Source organism: Aquarana catesbeiana, linkage group LG07, assembly GCF_042186555.1.
Source record: "Aquarana catesbeiana isolate 2022-GZ linkage group LG07, ASM4218655v1, whole genome shotgun sequence".
Lineage (NCBI taxonomy): Eukaryota > Metazoa > Chordata > Amphibia > Anura > Ranidae > Aquarana > Aquarana catesbeiana.
Window position 1 is genome coordinate 18771818 of NC_133330.1, and position 12441 is coordinate 18784258.

Below are 12441 nucleotides of genomic sequence, written 5' to 3' on the forward strand. Positions count from 1 at the left end.
CCAATCACCTGGTACCATTCCAGTCAGTAGACTGGCGGTAAAAATTAGAAACAATGGTCTGGCAATTACGTGACTGAGTTCCCTAAGTACCCTCGGATGCAAGCCATCTGGTCCCGGTGATTTATTAATGTTATGTTTCCCAAGTCTAATTTTAATTCTGTCCTCTGTTAACCATGGAGGTGCTTCCTGTGATGTGTCATGAGGATAAACATTGCAGTTTTAGTTACTGAAGCCGATTCCCTCGTGAAGACTGAGGAGAAGAATAAATTTAATACCTTCACCATCTCCCCATCCTTTGTAACCAGATGTCCTTCCTCATTCTTTATGGGGCCAATATGGTCTGTCCTCCCTTTTTTTACTGTTTACATACTTAAAGAATTTCTTGGAGTTTTTCTTTTGCTATCCTCCGCTGTGTGTCTTTCATGTTCTATCTTAGCAATCTATCTTCTTTTTTCCTAATTGCACCCTTACATTTCTTGTTGCATTCTTTATAAAGTCTGAATGCTGATGATGATCCCTCAACCTTTTTTTTGAAGGCCTTCTCCTTTGCATTTTTACATTGGAGTTAAGCCGTCCAGGACTTTTGTTCGCTCTTTAAAATTTATTACCCATGAGATGCATTGGCTAATGCCCTTATTTACCGTATATACTCGAGTATAAGTCGAATTTTTCAGCCCTTTTTTTGGGCTGAAAGTGTCCCTTCGACTTATACTCGAGTCACCGCCGTCTGTCTGCATGATCAGCGTGTCATGCAGGCAGACGGCGGCCGGCGTGTGATGATAGTGTTTGGCGGCTATTGCAGCTTTCAAAAGCCGCGCCTCCTGCTCGTCTGTGATAGGCTGAACAGCTGTCAGTGTACAGCTTATCACGGACATTCTCTCATCCTCGTCCGTGGTATGAGAATGAGAGAATGTCCATGATAGGCAGTCAGCGGTCAGCCTATCACAGACGAGGAGGAGGCGCGGCTTTTGAACTGTGGAATGGCCGCCGAACACTATCATCACACGCCGGCCGCCGCTTGAGGATGGAGATCGCCACAGAGAGGATGGAGATCGCCACAGGGAGTCTGGAGATCGCCGCAGGGAGGCTGCACAGGACACAGGTAGGCTGCACATGCACACAGGACACATGCACACAGGACATGTACAGGACACAGGACATGTATAGGACACAGGACACACATGTACAGGACACACATGTACAGGACACACACACATGTACAGGACACATGCACAGGGTACAGGTAGGCTGCACAGGACACAGGGAGGCATGCAGCTGCAGATGGGCATTGTTGACCCTCTGCATTTCTCACCCTCGTCTTATACTCGGGTCAATAAATTTTTCCCAGTTTTTTGTGGTAAATTAGGGGCCTCGACTTATATTTGGGACGACTTATACTCGAGTATATACGGTAATATGCTCTTAAAGCAAACCCATCTCTCCTCCGTGTTCTTTGTTCCTAAGATTTTATCCAAATTCATGCCTTCTAACAAGATTCGTAGTTTAGGGAAGTTGGCTCTTTTGAAATTCAGTGTCTTTGTATTCCCCTTATGTTTCCTATTTGTGTTATTTATACTGAAGCCAATTGACCTGTGATCGCTGTTTCCTAAATTGTCCCGTATTTCCACATCCGTGATAAGGTCTGTATTGTTGGTAATCAGTAGATCCAGTAACGCTTATTTCTAGATGGTGCATCTACCATCTGAACCATGAAATTGTCAAATGCATGGTTACCTCTGCTCAGTCTATGTCTGGATAATTATAATACTCCATTATGATAACACTTCCCATCCTTGCTGCTAATCCAACTTGTGATAGGAGATCCATCTCCCCCTCCTCTCTGTGGTTAGGGGGCCTACAGCATACTCCCAATATTATTTTCCCCTTAGCTTCATCCCTTTGGAGCTCTACCCATAAGGATTCCACCTCCTCCCTAGCTCCCTTAGTGATGTCATCTCTCACATTCACTTGTACATTATTCTTGATATATAGGCATACCCCTATATATAAGTCATAAGGGTATAGGTATAGCACTCCTTCATGTAAAAAACACAGTTTACAGAACTCAATAGATCACAATACCAATCAAACACACATGAATGACTCATTGCAGTGACTCCTTGATTGGACAACTCAATCTGTAGCACCAATGAGACAAAGCAAGTATGAAAACAGGCAGCTTGTTTATTTTGATCATTGTCGTTTGTGTTGTCTCCTTAGTTGAGCCACAGTGCTCTGGAAATTCTTTGTCATAGGTTAACTATTTAATTATTAAACACAAATGGAATTAGTGTATCAGCACATTGTATCTGATGCAAACCTCCGCTTGGGTCACCTTACCTGTCACTTGTCTCCTTAGTTAGCCCACAGTGCTATGGAAATTCTTTGTCATGGGTCAAGTATTTAATTGTAAAACACAAACTGAATTAATGTATCAACTGTATGTATCCAATGCCATCCTCCGCTGTGCTTAGTTAACCTCACCAGTCACTCTCCTTTCAGCAGTTGGGTAAGTGTGGATCACTCTCTGCAGTAGATCTCAGCTCTGCATTGTGCTGGTGCTCTAAATTTTAACTCTATGACCCCTGCCTTTATTTTATACACTTACAGATGCTATAGGTAAAGCCAGAGTGTCAAGCTGGTGTTTTGGGGCCCCGTGTTGATCTCTTGGTTCTTCTTTGGCTCTCAGTGGTGTAAGAGTTTTACCTAAAAGAGGTGCCCAGCTGTTCTCCAGTTGAGTCATTTTGCTGCTCAATACTTAGGCAGGTCAAACCTTATGTAATTTTCTTTCCTTCAGCCAGTGGTGAAAGGAAAGAAAAGTTAGTGCTGATGGGGGAATCCCTCCCATAGCGCTATTGTGTTCTGTCAGCCGGGAGCCTTCCCCACCAGCAGAATACAATGATCCCTGCTGGCTGCTTTAGCCGCCGGCAGTGGTTTGGCAAAAAAAAACAACAGGCTGGCTGTACTGAAGTCAATTGATGGTTCAACTGCAGTGAAACCAGCCTGCCCAAAATTTGGCCAGTTCAGAAGGAACCGGACAAATTTCGATCCGTTTATGACCGGCTTTAGAAATGGTTTTATGACCCTTCTTTCTGGTACAGCATGTTGGACGTTGGAGTTGGAACTTTAACTTTATTTAAAAACGTGTTATCATTTTTTTTTTTTTCTTACTATTAAATAGGTCTGGCGCTAGATAGAAATCATGTGGCCCCTTGAAGATTTATTGCACTGTTTCTTTTGAGTTTCATGTCATTTCCTTGTCTATTGCACTTTGTTACATTTCTGAAATGGTATATTCCTCTTTTGGTAGCATTTGTTGCAGAGGATTCGAAGTTGCAGCTTGCCATTGCAGCTAGTTGCAGCACAATCACCATCATCGCCATCCTTGTCTTTGCAGCTGTGGCGGTTTTCCTTGGATACCACAAGAAATGTGAGTTTTGGACCAGCCCAATAAAAATCATTCTGTTGAGGAGGCTCTATGAAACCTCAATCAATGACATGACCTTTCAACGCTCCAGACTTTTATAATAAATCAGAGATAAGGAAAGATGTATAAACTAAGGCATTTCAACCAAATTCCACCTTCTACTGTCTCCTAAAATCCCTCTGATTGTTCTCCTTCTTACCCATCCATTGGAGGGAACATTAAGAGCACCCCACTGTGTAACAATTCCCGGCCACCAATCACAGAGGACAAGGGGAGTAGCATTGGGACCTAATACTTGTACAAGACAGGAGTCTCCAAGTCGATGGCAGATACTTGACGAGAACTGGGTTACATACTATATAAAAACCAGGATGGGGACTCAAAATTGAGTGAAGACAAAACCCACAGGAGATCTAGATGTAGGGCCTAACATTTTAAAGTGAGAAGAGAACATGAGCTCCAATCACATTTAGGAGACATTGCAGGTTTATAATTCCTGTGCACGCGATTTGAATGTGTAATTGATTCAGATTCTCTTCAGACCCATTGTTAGCCTCTTATGCCCCATACACATGGTCGGATTTTCCGACGGAAAATGTGTGATAGGACCTTGTTGTCGGAAATTCCGACCGTGTGTAGGCTCCATCACACATTTTCCATCGGATTTTCCGACACACAAAGTTTGAGAGCAGAATATAAAATTTTCAGACAACAAAATCCTCGGAAATTCCGATCGTGTGTACACAAATCCGACGGACAAAGTGCCACGCATGCTCAGAATAAGTCCTGACGTACGTGTTTTACGTCACAGCGTTTAGAATGATCGGATTTTCCGACAACTTTGTGTGACCGTGTGTATGCAAGACAAGTTTGAGCCAACATCCGTCGGAAAAAATCCTAGGATTTTGTTGTCGGAATGTCCGAACAAAGTCCGACCGTGTGTACGGGGCATAAGTGTCAGCACTGACCTTACTTTCTAGAATTATAAGCCTTTGGCAGAGCAGAATAAGAGCCCATTAGGAAATGATGGTGGTCACATCTATGGGTGATAGTACACACACTGGTCCGATCAGCTGTGATTATTAGATATTTTTGCAATTTCCATCGACAGTCCTCCTGATGAGTCTCCATAAAACATTACCTCTTTTATATAGGGTGGCAATCCTCTCGTGCATATGGCAAATCTTAAAAACACTTGGCTCTTTTTGATGAATTATGCAAAATGAGCAAAAAATATATTAAGAAAAGTGATTTTTATGGGGCAGATGTGTTGAAGAAAAAATCTATCTATGAGCCTGATTAATTCACCATGTTAGCGTGAACTGGCCACATTGGAATGATTGGGATTTCTAGGTGTGAAGAGGTCTTTTGTTTCCTACGTAGGAACTTTGTGTACTACTGACTTATTTCCTCTCCTCCTCCAGTCTCAGAGTGTCTTGTACTGAGGAATATGGAAGATGAAGATGTCCACACCTATTGTACAGCAGAAGGTAAAATGGTTAATATCAAATCGTCATAAAGAGGGGAAAATATAAGGGATCACATAGGAAAAACCCAGTCAATTCCTGAATTAATGACCCTCATGGCCAAACCAGGGGAGTAAGCAGCACAGAAACCATGTGCATGGCTCTCTGCCAGGGCCAGGCTGAGGGGTAGGCAGAAGAGGCTGCCTTGGCACTTCAACAGGGGCAAGGGGAAGGGCAGGACCTGCAACCTATGCTGCTGAAGTAGTTGGCAGCACATGTAGTGGAAGCACCTTATCTAGGGTGCTAAAAGACCTTGTCCCAACATTGCTCTCTGCTTCCTCCAGGGAGGAGACCTGAGCAGGGGAGGGTGAAAAGAGAATAAGCAATAGGTGTATTGGAGAAAGGGTTCAGCGCAGAGCAAGGGAAGAAGGAAGATGTGTAAGCAATGGGTACCATCCTCCTGCTAGCACTAGCCCTCTCCCCTCCCAAGCGCCCCCCCAGCACAGAATTGACCCCCCTTGCTAGCTCTAGCTTTCTCCCCTCCCAAAGCATCCCCCAGCACATATCTTACCCCCCCTTGCTAGCTCTAGCTCTCTCCCATCCCAAAGTGCCCCCTCCAGCACATATCTAACCCCCCAGCATTAGCCCTCTCCCATCCAAAGCATTCCATAGCACATATCTAACTTCCCACACCCCGCCTGTTAGCACTAGCAATTTGCCCCTCCCAAGGCACCACCCAGCACAAATCTACCCCCCCCACTAGCCCTCTCTCCTCCCAAAGCACCCCCCCAACATTTATCTGACCCCCACTAGCACTAGCCCTCTGTCCTCCCGAAGTGCCCCCCAACACATATCCAACCCCCCCGCCCAGCACTAGCCCTCTCGCCTCCCAAAGCGCCCCCTAGCACATATTCAACAAAATATGGCCAACAAACTCGCCTGACCTAAACCCCATAGAGAATCTGTGGGATATTATAAGAGGAAGATGAGAGACACCAGACCCAACAATGCAGACAAGCTAAAGGCCGCTATCAAAGGAACCTGGACCATCCACTTCCATAACAACTCAGCAATGCCACAGGCTGATCCCCTCCATGCTATTGATGCAGTAATTCATGCAAAAGGAGCCCCGACCAAGTATTGAGTGCATACTATACTGTACATGGACAGACTTTTCAGTAAGCCAACATTTCTGTATTAAAAATCCTTTCTTTTTTTGGTCTTATGTAATATTCTAATTTTCTGAGATACAGAATTTTGGGGTTGTCAGTAGCTGTAAGCCATAATCATCAAAATTAAAAAAAAGAAATGCTTGAAATATATCACTCTGTGTGTAACACATCTATAAAATATACGAGTTTCACTTTTTGAATTGAATTACTAAAAATAAATAACTTTTTGATGATATTTTAATTTTATGAGATGCACCTATATAAAGTGACACGTGCAGCAGTTATATCAGTTTTTCATCAAATATGGAGTGTTCCTTGAAGGGGGATATTTACAATAAAGCAATCGCTGACACAATCATGTGAATTATGATTATTATCCAAGGAGGGAAAATAGGGATGAATCTATTAGCAGAGGTTTCTTGGCCTTTATATAACGTATACACTACTTTTTTTTTTTCTCCTAGAAATAAGAAGTCACATTTATGAACAGACGATTCCCCAAAAGGTAATTCTGTTTGCCCATATAAGACACTCAGGGTTCAGGAAGAGATCAGGAGCATCAGAAAGAACCGCGATGTGACTCACAATCTGATTGGAGGAGTCAACAAGCTTAGTGCCATTTGTCTACCATGTCTATGAGACCTGATATCATAATATCCTTTTAAGACAGGCAAACGTGTAACAGATTAGCATTCAGGATGTGTCGTCATATTGTCATCTTAATTACTTATTACAGGCATTTTTATAGCACCAACAATTTACGCAGCGCTTTACATATATTGTACATTTTGCGTAAGTCACTGCCCTGAAGGAGCTTAAAATCTAAGATCCCAATCTCACATACTAAGGCCAATTTGAAAAGGAGATAAATATCCTGCTAGCATGTCTTTGGAACATAGGAGGAGACTGTAGTACCTAAGAAAACTCAGGCAAGCACAAGGAGAACATGCAAACTCCATGCATGTAGTGTCCTGGTTAGGATTTAAACCAAGGGCCCTAGGGCTGCAAGGCAGAAGTACTAAGTTACTAGACATGTGCATTTCGTTTCCTTCCGATCAAAATTCGGACAAATTTTTCATTATTCGGAAACTCGTATACATCCGAATTTCCCAATTACAAAAGTAACAAATTTAAACGAATCCGAAATAACAATTCAAATCGAAAAAAAAGCGAACAAATTTGAATCGAATTCGAAAACAAATTGGAAAAAATAAAAATTGATTCTCCAAAAAATACAATAAAATAGAATATAAAACAATAAAGCAATAGAATAAAAATAAAAGAATAGTAAAGAATAGAATAGAATTTAATAGAATGTAATAAAATAGAACATGACCATCTTCCGAAATTCGAATTCTGAATAGTATAAATTCGAATTTGAGAGTAGATCGGAATATAATTCAAAACAATGGAAACTAAAATAGAAAAGAATAGAAAAACAATAGAACAGAATAGAATAAAATATAATATATATTATATTTTATTCTATTCTGTTCTATTGTTTTTCTTTTCTCTTCTTTTCTATTCTATTCTAATCTTTTCTATTCGAATTTGAATTAATTCCTGACAAAATTTGAATTTCTTATAGAATGAAATCGAATTTGAAAAAAAAAAGATTAGAATAGATTCGTTTTGAATTCGAAAAAATTTTGACCAAATTCGAAAAAGTCGATCAAATTTGAAAAATTTGATCAAATTCGAAAAAAATCTACAGGATTACATAAAACTATCAAATTCTAAAAGATTCTACCACATTCGAAAAAATTTGACCGAATTCGAAAAAGTAAACTATATATAACCATTTTCCAAAATTCGAATTTCGTATAGAATGAAATTGAACTAAAATAGAAAAGATTAGAATAGAAAAGAAAGTAATAGAAAAGAATGTACTAGAAAAACAATAGAACAGAATAGAAAAAAATATAATATATATCTTGTTCTATTGTTTTTCTATTCTATTCTTTTCTATTCTTTTCTATTCAAATCTTTTCTTTTCAAATTCAAATTCCTCCTATACGAAATTCAAACTTCTGAAGCCATCTTCCAAAATTCGAATTTCGTATAGAATGAATTCGAATTTGAATAGAAAAGATTACAATAGAATAGAAAAGAAAATAATAGAAAAGAATAGCATAGAAAAACAATAAAACAGACTAAAAAAAATATATTATATATACATTTTTTAAATTATTCTGTTCTATTGTTTTTCTATGCTATTCTCTTCTATTATTTTCTATTCTATTATAATCTTTTCTATTCAAATTCAAATTCATTCTATGCAAAATTCAAATTTCGGGAAGATGGCTTCTGAAGTTCGATTTTCGTATAGAATTAATTTGAATAGAAAAGATTTGTATAGAAAAGAATAGACTAGAAAAACTATAGAACAGAATAGAATAAAATATAATATATATAATATTTTTTTCTATTCTGTTCTATTGTTTTTCTATGCTATTCTTTTCTATTCTATTCTAAACTTTTCTATTCAAATTCATTCTATAAGAAATTCGAATTTCGGAAGATGGCTTCTGAAATTCAAATTTTGTATAGAATGAATTTGAATAGAAAAGATTAGAATAGAAAATAATAAAAAAGAATAGACAAGAAAAACAATAGAACAGAATAGAATAAAATATAATGTTCTGTTGTTTTTCTAGTCTATTCTTTTCTACTCTATTTTAATCTTTTCTATTCGAATTTGAATTCATTGTATACGAAATTCGAATTTCGGAAGATGTTTATGTTTATATATATATATATATTTTCCGTTCTGCTCTATTGTTTTTCTATGCTATCCTTTTTTTCTATTATTTTCCATTCTTTCTATTCAGATTCATTCTATACAAAATTCAATTTTCATAAGATGGTTTTATATATATATTATATTTTTTTTCTATTCTGTTCTATTGTTTTTCTATTATGTCCTATTCTATTCTAATCTATTCAAATTCATTCTATATGAAATTCGAATTTTGGAAGATGTTATATGTATATATTATATTTTTACTATGCTGTTCTATTATTTTCTATTTTATTCTAATCTTTTCTATTTGAATGCAAATTCATTCTATACGAAATTCGAATTTCGAAGTTCAGGGGTGTGCTATATACATAGTGCAGAGTTTTAGGGGTGTGCTACGTACATAGTGCAGCGTTCAGGGGTGTGCTAAGTACATAGTGCAGCATTCAGGGGTGCTACGTACATAGTGCAGAGTTCAGGGGTATGCTACATACATAGTGCAGAGTTCAGGGGTGTGCTACGCACATAGTTCAGGGATGTGCTATATACATAGTGCAGAGTTCAGGGGTGTGCTACGTACATAGTGCAGAGTTCAGGGGTGTTCTAAGTACATAGTGCAGAGTTCAGGGGTGTGCTACGGACATAGTTCAGAGTTCAGGGGTGTGCTAAGTACATAGTGCAGAGTTTAGGGGTGTGCTACATACATAGTTCAGAGTTCAGGGGTGTGCTAAGTACATAGTGCAGAGTTCAGGGGTGTGCTAAGTATACAGTGCAGAGTTCAGGGATGTGCTATGTACATAGTGCAGTGTTCAGGGGTGTGCTACGTATATAGTGCAGAGTTCAGGGGTGTGCTACGTACATAGTGCAGGATTCAGGGGTGTGCTATGTACATAGTGCAGGGTTCAGGGGTGTGCTACATACATAGTGCCGAGTTCAGGAGTGTGCTATGTACATAGTGCAGGGTTCAGGGGTGTGCTACATACATAGTGCCGGGTTCAGGGGTGTGCTACGTACATAGTGCAGGGTTCAGGGGTGTGCTACGTACATAGTGCAGCGTTCAGGGGTGTGCTACGTACATAGTGCAGAGTTCAGGGGTGTACTGCGTACATAGTGCAGAGTTCAGGGATGTGCTACGTACATAGTGCAGAGTTCAGGGGTGTGCTAAGTATATAGTACAGAGTTCAGGGATGTGCTATGTACATAGTGCAGAGTTCAGGAGTGTGCTACATACATAGTGCAGTGTTCAGGAGTGTGCTACATACATAGTGCAGTGTTCAGGGGTGTGCTACATACATAGTGCAGAGTTCAGGGGTGTGCTACATATATAGTGCAGGATTCAGGGGTGTGCTACCCTGCACTATGTACATAGTGCAGGATTCAGGGGTGTGCTATGTACATAGTGCAGGGTTCAGGGGTGTGCTGCATACATAGTGCCGAGTTCAGGGGTGTGCTACGTACATAGTGCAGGGTTCAGGGGTGTGCTACATACAGAGTGCAGAGTTCAGGGGTGTGCTACATATATAGTGCAGAGTTTAGCCTTCTTCCTCTGCATCCCCCATCCACATCTCACTTTCTCCCCTCTTCTTCTCTAGTACCCCCCTACATACTGTAGGTGGCTCCGCCTCTCCCACTTGCAGGGAAATCATCCAGTGGGGTTGTCGGCATCTGCACTACACCACGGGCACTTGCATCTTCCTTGCCCCCATCCTGCATTCAATGGAGGCCGCTCATGAGATCAGATCTGTGGGAGCCATTGGGAGACAAGCTGTCACTTGTAAACACAGAAGCCGGACTTCTGTGTTTACAATTGATAGTGTTGAGCAGAGAGCAGAGGGCCAAACCAGAGGTGGTGGAACTGAGTTCCACCAAGTTCCAACTGAAAAAGCCCTGCTTATATTTGTTATCTTATTTCCACAGCTATAACCAGAGAACCAAATCTACATCAAAGACAATTTACTGTATGATGCAACACCAACCAGGTAGGAAGAATCAGTCTTAGGTCCATTTACTGAGACTTGGTGGGGAAGGTGACACTGACTCCACCAATAATAGAAGAGCATTGCACAGCATTCTCTTTACCATATTGGCTCTCTTATCCAGATGAAGCTCCACCACAGCCATATTGTCTCCTCTGGACTTCAGGAATTCAAACCAGAGATTTTTGGCCATTGGCCAACGTTGTCTCTGCTAGCCCTTCACCAGGGTATGATTATAATTGCTATTTACTAATACCTTTAACAGATACTGAAAATGAAAAGTCCTCTTGATTCCTCAAGAATCGGCAATACTGACAGCTAAGGCCCAGTATGAATCCACTGGAGTATAGCAGCCCAATTCTATACGTTGAAGAATATAAGAAGCCAACACCAAGACCTCAATGGCTGAATTATTATCTACAGAGTGCTGGAAATGTGGGTTCTCTGTCTGTGTGATCCATGGATGATCTTCAGCATTGTCCAGCCAATGGAGCAAGAGATTTCGGGGGAACGCAGATCTTATGTGTACTGAGTACCGTGTGATGAACTATCTTTCTGGTGAATATTCTGCTCCTAGGATAAAGGAAAAGTGTCACCACCATTGGTGACCAGATGTTACATGGGTCTATGGATGTGATTAGTTAATTTACCATTTAGTACATAGGCTTAACAATGATTGTCACCTGTGCACTTAGTTTGTGAAGGTGTCCTGCTGCAGTTGGCTGACGGTCTCCTCCCCTGTGCTCTCCTGCATGGTCATCCAGCAGCGGTTGCTGGATATATGTTGGTGGGTGACGAGTTGGAGGAGATTTGTGTTTTTTGTTTGTGATTTTTTTTTTTGATTTATGTTATATGACATGTTGCTATGGGAAGACATGGAGCATAGGCTCTCATTAGTGTAGTAGGGGTAGTGTAGTAGGGGTGTATTTCTAATTGATTTATTGGTTAATTGTTCAATTGCTTAATTGCCAAACCATGCTCACTTGTATCATGCATATATATACAGTATATACAGTCATCATCATCACATACAGTATCTCACAAAAGTGAGTACGCCCCTCACATTTTTGTAAACATTTTATTTTATCTTTTCATGTGACAACACTGAAGAAATGACACTTTGCTACAATGTAAAGTAGTGAGTGTACAGCTTGTATAATGCCCCGTACACACGGTCGGATTTTCCGAGGGAAAATGTGTGATAGGACCTTGTTGTCGGAAATTCTGACCGTGTGTGGGCTCCATCACACATTTTCCATCGGATTTTCCGACACACAAAGTTTGAGAGCTTGCTATAAAATTTTCCGACAACAAAATCCGTTGTCAAAATTTCCGATCGTGTGTACACAAATCCGGCGCACAAAGTGCCACGCATGCTCAGAATAAACAAAGAGATGAAAGCTATTGGCTACTGCCCCGTTTATAGTCCCGACGTACGTGTTTTACGTCACCGTGTTCAGAATGATCGGATTTTCCGACAACTATGTGTGACCGTGTGTATGCAAGACAAGTTTGAGCCAACATCCGTCAGAAAAAATCCTAGGATATTGTTGTCGGAATGTCCGATCAATGTCCGACCGTGTGTACGGGGCATTACAGTGTAAATTTGCTGTCCCCTCAAAATAACTCAACACAGCCATTAATGTCTAAACCGCTGGCA

At 40.4% G+C, this 12441-nt stretch overlaps 1 protein-coding gene across 4 annotated transcripts in view; it reads left to right on the forward strand.

The window, feature by feature from the left end:
* The window catches only part of LOC141102384 (natural cytotoxicity triggering receptor 3-like), a 28901-nt gene extending 17062 nt beyond the window's left edge, over nucleotides 1-11839 (forward strand). Inside the window, exons 3-7 of one of the 4 annotated variants that reach the window (XR_012235095.1) lie at nucleotides 3311-3430; nucleotides 4852-4917; nucleotides 6530-6570; nucleotides 10723-10784; nucleotides 10906-11839. Coding sequence is in view for 2 of the 4 variants with exons in the window: in XM_073591343.1 (XP_073447444.1) it covers nucleotides 3311-3430; nucleotides 4852-4917; nucleotides 6530-6570; nucleotides 11047-11103 (284 nt within the window). In the remaining 2 variants the exon portion in view is untranslated. Of the gene's footprint in view, nucleotides 1-3310; nucleotides 3431-4851; nucleotides 4918-6529; nucleotides 6571-10722 lie in introns of all 4 variants that reach the window. The other 3 variants (XR_012235094.1, XM_073591344.1, XM_073591343.1) reach the window with 3 other exon arrangements.
* Nucleotides 11840-12441: the final 602 nt, after the last annotated feature.